The sequence below is a fragment of the Anser brachyrhynchus genome (genome assembly GCF_964034855.1).
Source record: "Anser brachyrhynchus genome assembly, chromosome: 3".
Taxonomy (NCBI): domain Eukaryota; kingdom Metazoa; phylum Chordata; class Aves; order Anseriformes; family Anatidae; genus Anser; species Anser brachyrhynchus.
This window is the reverse complement of record NC_137696.1, coordinates 56,839,725-56,851,611: the sequence shown is the minus strand read 5'-3', so window position 1 is coordinate 56,851,611 and position 11,887 is coordinate 56,839,725. Positions and strand designations below refer to the sequence as shown.

The following is an 11,887-nucleotide window of genomic DNA, read 5'->3' as shown; positions in this document are numbered from 1 at the left end:
CAGAAGATACTGCTCTGCGAAGTAAGCCTCAAAAGGGTGGCTGACATCCATCGGCATACTTGCAGCACTCAGCAAAGTGGGCCCAGCTCTCTCCTGTGATCAACACCTTGCTGAATTTATCCACGCTGCAGACACTGCAAACAACTGAGGAGACCACTAAGTACAGAGTGGTACCAGCTACAGTAGCTGCTGACAATGAGAGTGAGCTGCAATGCTGACTGTGGAAAAAAGACAAGGATACCATTAGTACCCAGCAATTTAGTTTCCAGATTAATGGAATAATGCTATCCTCCTACTGTCATCCAAGGAGCTGCAGGCAGACGAGAGCAGCCTAGGAGGACTGAAGGCCAACCAACATTTGCTAAATAGGCTAGCAAGAGAAATGCAGAGGAATGAGAAGGCTTTTACCCCTTTAAGTTGTAAGTGGCAAAATGTACTTCATAACTAGTACCACATTCTGCAGCTTCATGGAACCCAAGTACATAAATGACATGAGAAGCTGGGCAAAAGCTGTGGTCCATCTGACCATTGCTCCAAAAGCAGCGCTGAAGAAATTTTTAGCAGGGAAGCAAACTTGAATGTGATTTGTTATTGCCAAAAAATACACAGCCATTGGCAGACAATTATAAATGGTACTCAAAACTATCATCAGAATGAGAAATACTAAGTTCTCCCCACAGGAGGTCCTGTTAGGAAGAGACTGAAGGGAATACAGAAGCTTGTAAAAATGTTATTTCCAGCAGGGAAACATTCTCGGATAAGAACTTCAGCATCTGAATATCCTTTTGCTCGTAATGACTAGCTCTGTAATATATGACATGGTGGATTTGGAGCCCTGTCTTCATTTAAAAGAGCATATGGAAGATCTTTAACCCTTTTAGAGCATCTTTTTAAAGTTACAAAGAACACATTTAAGACTCGTAGAGGAGGAAGAAAAGATGCAGATATCTGTCTGAACTGAAGTGAAAATAACAAGAGTATGGATAAAGGGGCAGAGAAACAAAGTTCTATATAAGTTTAAGAAAAAGAAGGAAATAATAGTCTGCAGTGATTATTTCTGTTCGTCTTCCATGCTATTGCAAACACAACTGGGGATGATATCTGGGAGATACTGCTTTAGGGCAGCATCTGCACTTAGATGTTCTGATGTTTTTATTTGTCCTGTGGAGCTTAAGCAGTGCTGTTTAAAGAAAAAGTACAAACAGAAGGGGGAAGCATCTGAGAAACGTCTAGCAACTAACATCTGAAACGTGTATACCAATCATCCCGCGGTAAGAAATATTTATAAAAATGTGATGGCCAGCTCCACCACAAGGTGTCAATGTGGTAGCACTAGAAACAGAGGAGTCGGTGCTCAGGGCTGACTTCCACAAGCTAGCACCTAAGTCCTGGCAGCAGCCCCATTCTTTACGGGCAAGAAGATTGCTAGCCCCAAAGGGGCACGATGCAGTCCGATTACCAACACTGTTGCTCTCAGCTCCAGGCGAGCATTAGAAATCACAGAAGGATCGCTGTGGGGATCCAACACATAGTTGGGTCAGGAGATGGCTCCCAAGCAGACCCCATGCTGCATCTTAACTTTACTGCGTTTTTTTTTTTTTTTTTTTGTTTAAGCAGCCCTAAAACCGCATGCAGCAGCTCAGCCTTTGGAGCTGCTGCACCACCTCAGACCGCAGAGCGGGGAAACCCAAACGTGGGGTCATCCAGATAAAGGGTTTTGGGAACAGGGCAGGGTACACAACCCGCCCTTTGCTTCCCCTTTTACTCTCCCCTCACCTGTGGCTCCAGTCGCCGCTGTGCTGGCATCCGCCTGGCGTGTTTGTCTTGGCGGGCGCCCAGGCGCCGCTGCCAGGCTTCCCTCTTCGGGCAGCAGAGCTGGAAAAGTCACGCCGGGTTAAGTTTAGAGTTCCAGGTTGGCACATTCTTAACACAAGCCAAAAATAAGTGTGAATGGGGATCAATTCTATGAATTTGCTGAGCTGCCAATTGTATTTTAAAGCTGAAATTTGAGACTAGGTTTGCCAATTGGGTAAGTATCACTGCCAGACCTTAGACAGAAGTTAATTAGGGAAACACTTTCTATTTGAGTCCAGAGGGCACTGCCTTACAAACTATACCTCTACATTCTTTCTAGGTATACTTTGGATGTTATCAGTCTGGTTGAGCACAGGGGATTTTAACTAATTAAGTTTATCATCTTGCATAGACGTGATTCAAGAGTTAAACAGGGATTTCACAAGTATTCCAGGCATGCAACTGTAAGGCCCCATTGAAGAAAAAAAAAAAAAAGCTTTTTCCAAAGCAATTCCAAGTGCCACCGCTTTCTATTGCATTCCTTTTACACGTTTGGCCCTTGCATTTGGGGAGCAGGTTCACACAGCTCCTCCACGCCTGCCCGAAGCTGCCGGCCGCAGGCCGCCCCCTATGCCTCTCGCACACGTCTGTCGAACGGGGAACTCTTATGCTTCGGTATTTTTAGTAAACTTCCTCTTGAGAGATCGCCGCAGGGCAAGCAGAAACCGCAAGAGGAATTCAAAAACAATGCCTCAATTATAACTGATTTCTTAAAAAAATTGGTTGAGGAACTGCTCGGCTATACAGGGTATGAAATCCCACGCCACACAGATCCACCAGGGAGCTCCCATAGCAAGTCTTTCGGAGTACCCAGGTGACGTTTGGATGTCTACATGCTCTGCACAAAGTCAAGCTGCATCGCACTGACACAGACCCCAAGGGACGCCCAGCCCAGGCTGCACAGGGCCTTAGCTTCAACACCCCAAGGTTGCTGCTGCTGCCTGGTCTGGAAGCGCTGCTCTCCAGCAAGCAATGTCCAAAGTGGGTCATCCGCATGGGAGGCAGCACGCCAACCACAGCCACGGTCCCTGCAGGCCGGCCCTGAATGCAGGGATGGAGCTACTTCTGTAGCTAAGTGCGATGCAGCAGGGCTCGAGGGCAGGGAATGCCCCAGGAAACCAGCTCCTTTCAACATGAGCGGTAGCTGCTGTTTGAGAGGATCACGCAGGAGTTACTGACAGATGACTGACGACGGCCAAAACAAGCCTCTGAGCAAGCAGATTAATGCCACCTACCTCAGGCTTTTATCCACAACTTCTTCCCTGGGGTGTTTTACTCCTTGGCCTTTTGTAGGTATGCAGAGAAATGCTTTTGCTCTCTAAAAAAAGAGAAGAAAAAAAAAGAATTAGGCTATGGAAGTAACAGCAGAATCCAACCGTGTTGTAAAATGAACTATGTCACCTTTCTGAGATCTGGCTGAAGACACACAATTAAAATTCAGAAAGTAATATATATGTATATATGTTTTAAATAAAATAAGATAAAAGTCATTTGTATAATTTATAAATTTTTATTTTATATATGTTTGTATATATACATACATATACATATAAAATTCAACACTTGCTAACACCTTCCTTTTGGTCTGAGAATTAAAAGCCCTTCTGCACTAGTTAGAAAGCAGCAGCTGTGACCAAACTATAGAGAATCACTAATCTCAGCATTGCCTGTCACCCCTAGAGAGGGTGTGCCATTCCAATGCCAAAACACAGGATTAATAGCTCCGCAGAGAACAGAAGTATCACGAAGCACAACTCTGCAAGCTAGTAATGAGGACACTTCCAGCTGGGGTGATGCAATCCCTGCTCCAAAGCATTACTAATGCATTTTGTCTTAAAGCCTTATGAGTTTCACATGTGAAATTGAGAGATATTTAATAAGTTGAAATCATCGCATAGCAGCCTACCACCTACCGAGGCAGTTTGAGAACTAACAAAAATGTTTTCAATAAAAAGAAAAAAAGCACGGTCTCCCTGGGATGACAGACAGATGTTCAAGAGCAATCTGGATGCTGGTTCAAGTTTTAGCTAGAGCACTGAACGCGATTAGTGATCAACAGGTTCAATCCTGATAGCAGGATGCAGGTATTGGTCCAGGAAGAGAACAGGATGAAAAGGCAGGAGATTATCAGAAATAAATAAAAGACAGTGAACAACAACATGAAGTAATAAATCAGGAGGTGGATACGTGTTTCATTGAAACTGATGCAAGACGTACTTTTGCACGTTACTTACCTTACATCCGCATTGAACACAGCTGGGATCTCAAGGTGGGAAGGAGGTAACAGCACTGCGTCACCTGCGAGCACGTCACACGGCACAGCTATGCCTGGCAGCTATCTTGGCTGCAATTAGAAATCAAGTGAACGCACAGCTCCACTTCTTGAAAACCTTAACGTTCAGGAACACGGATGACCCCCTTAAAGATCTGATGAACATAAAAGACATCGGAAGAGGTATCTGCCTCCAAGTGCTTCCCTGGTCGCAGGGGAATGGCTTCAGAAAGTCTGCACAATGAGGAAGGGAATCCTGCAGCCGCAGAACGGTCAGACGGGGAGCTGGGGCAGATAACCTGGGTAGCTCCCCCCAGAGCACCCTGCAGGTTTGCAGCACAGCACGGACCTGCATCCAGCCTTCAGGTTCTACCCTCGTTCCCTGAGGATGGCACCCAACAGCCGCCTTTCGGCAGGAATTGCAATTCGTAGAAATGGGCTACCAACAAATGACTCCTGCAGACAGAAGAGGTATCACATGACAATCGCTTCATAGTTGTGCCAGGTGCCTGTCAGAAGATAGTATTTTCTTCACTCAGGTCTTATATAAAGTTGACTTCTGATCCCGAAGGAGAAGGAAGGAAAAATCTCACGAGAGAAGGCAAGATGCTGCGTCACTTTAGCCCTGGTCTTCACTGTGGATACTGGGTAACTGCAGCAAAACACAGTGACCTTGTCTTGTGGGGCTGTTCAAGTCTCTCATTGAAGTGGGGAGAAAAGGAAGCTGAAAAGATGAGAGGCAAAGATAGGGACAGTGAAGAATGAGGGCATAGGGGGCAGCAAAGCTTCGGATTCGCATTTTGCATGCTGCTCAGGGCAAAGTCATCAAGTCACCAGAGGGGTATCTTCTAGAAAGGGGACCTGTGACTCAATAATACGGCTGAGATAAATGCTTGGCCTCAGGCTGCTGTGGTGGAACTGGCACCTGAGGGATCTTTACAATTTTTGTTTTGTATCTTCTGTGCCCCTTTGACTATTTCTCCAAGTTTTGACTCTTTCTTTAGCCAGCAGCAAACACAGCCCCTGCATCATAAGGACTAGGAGAAAAAGATGTTTTTAGGATGTCTTTGCAGGTTATTGCAGTGGGTTTCTGTGGCAAGGTTTTGGTTGCAGGGGGCTGCAGGGGTGGCCTCTGTGAGAAGAATCCAGAAGCTGCCCAATGTTAGATAAGGGCCAGCTGCAGCCAGCTCCAAAGGGATCCACTGCAGCCCAGAGCCAAACCAATAAATGATATTGTTTGTGCCTCTCTGAGAGCAGATTTAAGAGAGGGAAATAAACTGCACAACAGCAGCTGGGAGAGAGGATTGAGAACATGAGAAAACCAGCCCCACAGGCACCAAGGTCAGTGCAGCAGGAGGTGCTCCAGGCAGGCAGCAGCAGTTCCCCTGCGGCCTGTGGAGAGGCCCCTGGTGGAGCAGGCTGTCCCCCTGCAGCCCATGGGTCCCACACGGAGCAGATCTCCACGCTGCAGCCCGTGGAGGAGCCCCCGGTGGAGCAGGTGGATGTGGCCTGGAGGAGGCTGCGGCCCATGGAGAGCCCCCGCAGGAGCAGGCCCCGGGCCGGAGCTGCAGCCCGTGGAGAGGAGCCCCCGCAGGAGCAGGGGGTCTGGGGGGAGCTGCCGCCCGTGGGGGATCCCTGCTGGAGCAGTTTGCTCCTGATGGATGGACCCCGTGGTACGGAGCCGTGTGGGAGCAGTGCTGGAAGAGCTGCTGCCTGTGGGCAGCCCCCGCAGGCTCAGTTCGGGCAGGACGGCATCCCGTGGGAGGGACCCCACGGGGAGCAGAGGCAGGGAGGGACCGTGAGGGAGCGGCGGAGACAAAGCCTCAGGGACTGACTGCAGCCCCCTTCCCTTCCAGGAGCTGGGGAAGGTGAAAGGAAGCGGAAGAGGTGAAGGCTTTTTCGGTTTCTTTCCTTTGTTTCTCATTTCTCTAGCTTGTTAGTAATAGGCAGTCAATTTTATGAATCTCTCTGCTCTGTCTTGCCCATCATGATAATTTTCATTGCATTTTTCCCCCATTTTCCTTTGAGGAGGTGGTGCTTTTTCACCTCAGTAAAACCACCATGGTTATACATGAGATAAAGCACACAAACCCTACAAATCCTAGAACGGTGTCAAATCTTCAGTGAAAATAAAGCTCTTGAAGCTCTGGATGCATGTTGCTGCTTCAGTTGCTGTGGAAGGTTCTTCGCCCTAGAGGTTTCTCGATTTGCTACGCCCATCCTCTCCAAGGAACAAGTCCCTTTAAGCAAACTGTTTTGGCCAAAGGCCTTGCGCAGGGCACTTCACATTTTTTCTTGACTACCCAGTCGGGCACGCAGGCTCCTGGTCAGCTCCAGCCCCAAAGTGCGCTGAGGGGGTGGGAAGGGGTACAACACAGCCCAGTTGCTTCTGCATTTTTTTTTTCCAAACAGCAGCTTCCCAGACTGGGTGACAGTAAGTCTCTGCTGCAATACCAGAAGACTAAGCAAATCACTCTGGAAATGCAACTAACACAAAAATAATCACACAAACCCTAAACAACAAAAGGAAAAAATGAGAAATTGAATGTTGGAAAAGATGATAAGGAGAGTTGGTGGGTTTCTTTGTTGTTTTAAAATGTCCAATTACATTATACCCCAGATAGATATACCAAATATTAAAATAATAAAACCAGAGAAGTGCCACCCCAAGCGCCAGAGACTTACAGAAATGCAGAGTTGCTACCATAAGTGAAGCAACATTTGTAAACGAAGTAGTATCTTTTTCTTCCTGGTTAGAGACATTCTGTCCACACAAGCTTTTCTTACCATCTTAGATTAATATAAGCATAAAATCATTATAAAGTTACTTATTTGAAGTTTTTAGTCTGGTAATTTTCCTGATCAAGTTTTTACTCCAAACAAGCATTAAACCTCTTATCCTTTAAGACACACATTTCCTGTCACATCAGGAAAAGGGATCAATAGTCACTAATCTCCATTTAGAGCTCACTTCTAGGCTTACTACCTTAATGAGAAACCAACACATTTGTAAGTTTGCTATTGTGGGAGGATCATAAAAAGCTAATCCAGGATTACTGACGCATCAGCCTTCCTTTTGTGACCATAAAGCATGTACTTTAAGGAAGCATCCAACCTCTGAACCTGTAAGATCAGAGTACCCCACTTCGCCTGCAGGCCACTCTTCCTTACCAGCCCCACGAGGCGTTCTGGGGGCTCGCTGCCCACTAACCCGTTTTTAGGAGGATCTTGTGAACCTTTCCTTGGCACATCACCAAACATGGGGAACTTGAAACCCCAGTGTGTGATGGACACTTTGCTGTCATAGCAGATGCGTAACAGGGACACCTGCACGTCTGTTTGGTAACAGTAAGGAGTTGTGTTAAACTGGTTTTGGGTACCTCCTACCTGGACAGGGCACAATGCTGCCTCACAAGTGGGTCTGACAAGCTGGCCATCCTTTCCTGTAAAATACACAGAAATAGAATATTCTGATGTTGCTGTTCCCTAACTTTACCATCCTCTCTTCTGCTGACCTTACTTAGCATTGTATTGTAGAAGTCTGCTAAGAAATAGAAATATTGTACATCTCTACCTGAAACGTATGTGGTCATTTTGCCCAGGAGCATTAACACATCAATCGGCTCAATCAACCACCTTGAAAACAATGAATCCTCCTAAATGACTGGCTCCATGATGTGATAAATCCATTTACTGGTACCAACAGACTTCTGCAGTATCACCACTTCAGACCAAGCACACAAAATGACTTCACAGTCTGTGTTACATGTACATACATATGTATGCTATGTGCACTATATTCCCTGATTATTATTTACAGCCTTTTCAACTCTGAGGTTCTGGACTTACGCTTTCCACATCCGAGTTTGTGCTTTGCAGCAGGGTGCAAACACCACATATGTTTTCACATACGAAGAACAAAGGACACAAGATTCCTTATTCCTTTTCCTCCTTGTCTCCATCACCTCTTTTCTCAGCTCTGACTCTCGATTGTAAAAGAAAGTTGAATTCAGGCAAATCTTATCAGTCACAAGCTGAATATGGTTGCTGAGTGTCAATTAAGACAATATTAAGACAAACACACATTAAAATGCTCAATATACATTTCCTCCGTTTGTTACCAAATCAACTACATCAGAATTGTATTGGCACTATGCTCCTGTAAACAGTGTGGAAAAACAGCACACAGTCACAGAACATAAAACCATTAACAGAGTACACATCCATAAAAAAAACAGGACTAGGTTTATACAAGCATCTCAAATTGCTTATTTGTGTAGTACAGTTAGCATATGCAAATTGATACGCGACTTTTCTCCTGCAAAGTTTGCACTCACATGCAATATAGCAGTGTTTTATTATTATTTATAATGAACTTGCACACAATATGCAGTTTGAACAGAATCACACAGAACCGCAGACTGGCTGAGGTTGGCAGGAACCTCTGGAGGCCACCTGGCCCAAACCCCTGCTTAAGCAGGGACACCCAGAACAGGCTGTCCAGCATTTTCTGAAGATCTCCAAGGGGAGAGACTCCACAACCTCTCTGGACAACCTGTTCCATCACTCCATCACCCACACGGTAAAGAAGTGCTTCCTGATGTTCAAAGGGAACCAACCTCTTGTGCTCCAGTTTGTGCCCATTGCCACGTCTCGGGTCTGGGCACCACAGAAAGAGCCTGACTCTGTCCTCTTTGCATGCCCCCTTCAGGTGTTTACATACACTGAAGAGATCCCCCTGAGCCTTCTCTTCTCCAGGCTGAGCAGTCCCAGCTCTCTCAGCCTTCCTCATAGGAGAGGTGCTCCAATCCCTTCATTACCCTTGTGGCCCTCTGCTGGACCCTTTCCAGTATGCCCATATTTCAAACCCATGTATATAACTCAAACATTTTGGCTTAAAGTTCCAGGTGACTACAGGCAGATACTTGCAACTTAAGATCACAGAATGGTTGAGGTTGGATGGGACTTCTGGAGTCCATCTGGTCCAACCCCCCTGCCAAGTAGGATCACCTAGAGCACATTACACAGGATGGCATCCAGGCGGGTTTTGACTATCTCCAAAGAGGGAAATGTCACCTCTCTGGGCAGCCTGTTCCAGTGCTCTGTTGCCCCTACAGTAAAGAAATGTCTCCTCATATTCAGCCAGGACCTCCTGTGTTTCAGTTTGTGCCTGTTGACTCTTGTCCCGTCGCTGGGCGCCACTGAAAAGAATCTGTCCCCATCCTCGACACCCTCCCTTCAGGTACTTGTATACATTGATAAGATCCCCTCTCAGTCTTCTCCAAAATCAATGAAGAGAATAGAACTCTGGAAAGAATATTCAGCTAAGATTATGCCTGCAGCATTGTTATACTGGCCTGAGATTGTCATATTTTGATTCATTACTGCGCATTTGTGTACCCTCTTGCACTGCTGGCAATTAAGATGTCTGAAGTCCAGCTGGAACAAACATTTCTGTGAGTTCTACCAGCACTGCCCCTCAAGGTGGTAGCACCTGAGAAACTCTAGGTAACAAGCACATCACTGATGCAGAATTGTTTGATCACAGAAAAACAAAAAGCATCGAGAATTGTATCACAATAAAAAAGGCTGAAATTTAGTCAGATCACATTGTTCTTGATGCTCATCATCACTGCCAAATGTTTCTGCAGCACTTAAGTTCATCATGGAGCCTGAAGCCCTCAAACATTTAATACTAACTCCTGTTCTCTCATTCTCCAGTAATTTTTAAGTAGTTTGCACAAAATATAGACCTCATGAGGCACATTGGACTACGTAAAATCAAAGACTGTCCCTTAAAACTAGGAACAAAAAACCTACTCAAGCATAGTCAGGGTCGGATAAAGGAATGCACTGCAATCATTATACTTCCTAGAATGAATCAGAAATTTAAAACTAATAGTGTTTTCTGTTCACATTACACAGAAGGGTATTTTTTTAACAATCAATAAAAGATAAGTAAGTCAAAGCTTTACCATGCTTATCTGAAATTAGAACTAAATGTAGTAAGAGTTACCATGGCTTCACAAGAGTCACTAAAGATCCTGTTGATTAACTGTACTGCAAAATTTCTGCCATGATTTTAGCAATACTCCAATTCTGGAATATCAATTAATATATACTGAAAAGGGCAGATAATAGATTTTTATATACATAAACACATCTGTTTTTTAAATACGCTTGTTCAACATCTTTAATCAACTCTTCCTTTAATTTTTATCCGGGCTCCAATGTACATACAAAGTAGAGGAATTTGATTCAAGAAATGCAGCACTAATAACGATACTTTCCTTAAAATGGAAAATGTATTCTCCCTGGGCATCTACAATATACATTGAAGGTATGTATTTCAAGATTAAAAATAGATTCTTAAATTCACAAAAATAAAACAAATACAAACAGGCACAAATATTGGTCATGCAGTTTTAAAATCATTAGGTGAGACAGATGATACCCAATCTCACAATTAATCTGAAATATCACCACACTCCTGGGCAACATAGCTCTATTGACTGGTGACTGCAGAAGAAAAATGCATTTCTAACTTGCCTAGAAAGCTAGCAACATGAACTGAAACCAGTTCCACAGAACTGACATGCACCAGCACCCCAGTTACCATTCTTAGTCTCAGTTTTGTTGCCTTCATTTTGAAGTTTGACCAAATGATGAATATTTCAGTCAAGAAAAATAAACAGGAGCATCTCTAAAAGCCAAGAAGTCTACTTCCTTTCTGCTAAAGAATTTCATCTATTTGTTTTCACAATTACAGACATCCCTGCCAAAGACATTACAGAAATGTAAAATCCTAAATCAGTATCCACGATGAACTACTGATGCTCGTGAGATGAAGATTAACCTCACTGCACCCAATCTTTCATATTTATCTTCTAGGAGGAAAAGGGGAAAATTCAGCAGTGAAATCTGGTTCTACTTCAGCCTTCAAGGTTTACACCCTTAAAGTCCTACCCTTGAAAAATGTAATACTGATATGTCTGTATAGTGTTATCAGTTTAAGGCAAGAGCTAATGGCATACATAACATGAAATACAGAAAGCACACAAACCCCTGAGGGTGAAGGTAAGTCTGTGGAATAGAAGACATTGGAGATGTCATTTCTCTTGTCCCTCTATCCCAGGATCAGGTACTGAAAATGCTGCTGGATACCCTCTTATACTAATGTGCTGATGGCTAGCAGAGCTAGCTGGAGTTCCAATGTAAACAGACTTTTTATTTTCCTCCCAGAAAATAAGCAGTAAGATAAGTGCAGAGAAATAATCAGTTAAGCATTTAGCAGGATGAGCAGAATTCCTTTTCACCTATTTCCCAACATGCTTTTTCCACTCACAGGTAAGATTAGAGTTTTGAGTTTTGTTCGTTTGTTTTTTAAATTACTGCCCTCCTTGCTCCAAGCATTATTTTACACATGGTGGATCGAGGCAATCCAGCTAATCAATTTATGTTAATGAATGTTTTTGGCACAGCATCGCTGTGTCTCAGGAAAGCCCATGTACCATATACCAAGTATTTGTCTAGACAGGGTCCAAGTGGGAAAGACATGTCCAGGAACACTCCACATCCACATCTATTATAATATACATTGCAACAAAATACAGCTTAAGCATATAATCCTTAATACACAAAGTATTTCATATATTACCTTGGACAAAGTGGTTGTTCATTCTGAATTAGAAAAATATTTTAAAAGTCATATACCCTTAAAGCGTATGGATTATCCCTCCTGCCCCCATTAAAATGGACAAT

At 44.3% G+C, this 11,887-nt stretch overlaps 1 protein-coding gene across 1 annotated transcript; it reads right to left on the bottom strand.

Annotated features, from left to right (window-relative positions):
- Positions 1-28: 28 nt before the first annotated feature.
- Positions 29-8,104, bottom strand: LOC308193376 (uncharacterized protein; the record flags this gene model as incomplete). The annotated part of the gene is made up of 5 exons (XM_080588036.1): positions 7,976-8,104; positions 7,514-7,569; positions 3,090-3,172; positions 1,777-1,875; positions 29-218 (listed from the first exon to the last, which is right to left on the bottom strand). Exons 1-5 carry the CDS (start codon positions 8,022-8,024, stop codon positions 29-31), a joined length of 477 nt encoding a protein of 158 aa, XP_080444162.1. The 5' UTR covers positions 8,025-8,104.
- Between the last annotated feature and the right edge of the window lie 3,783 nt (positions 8,105-11,887).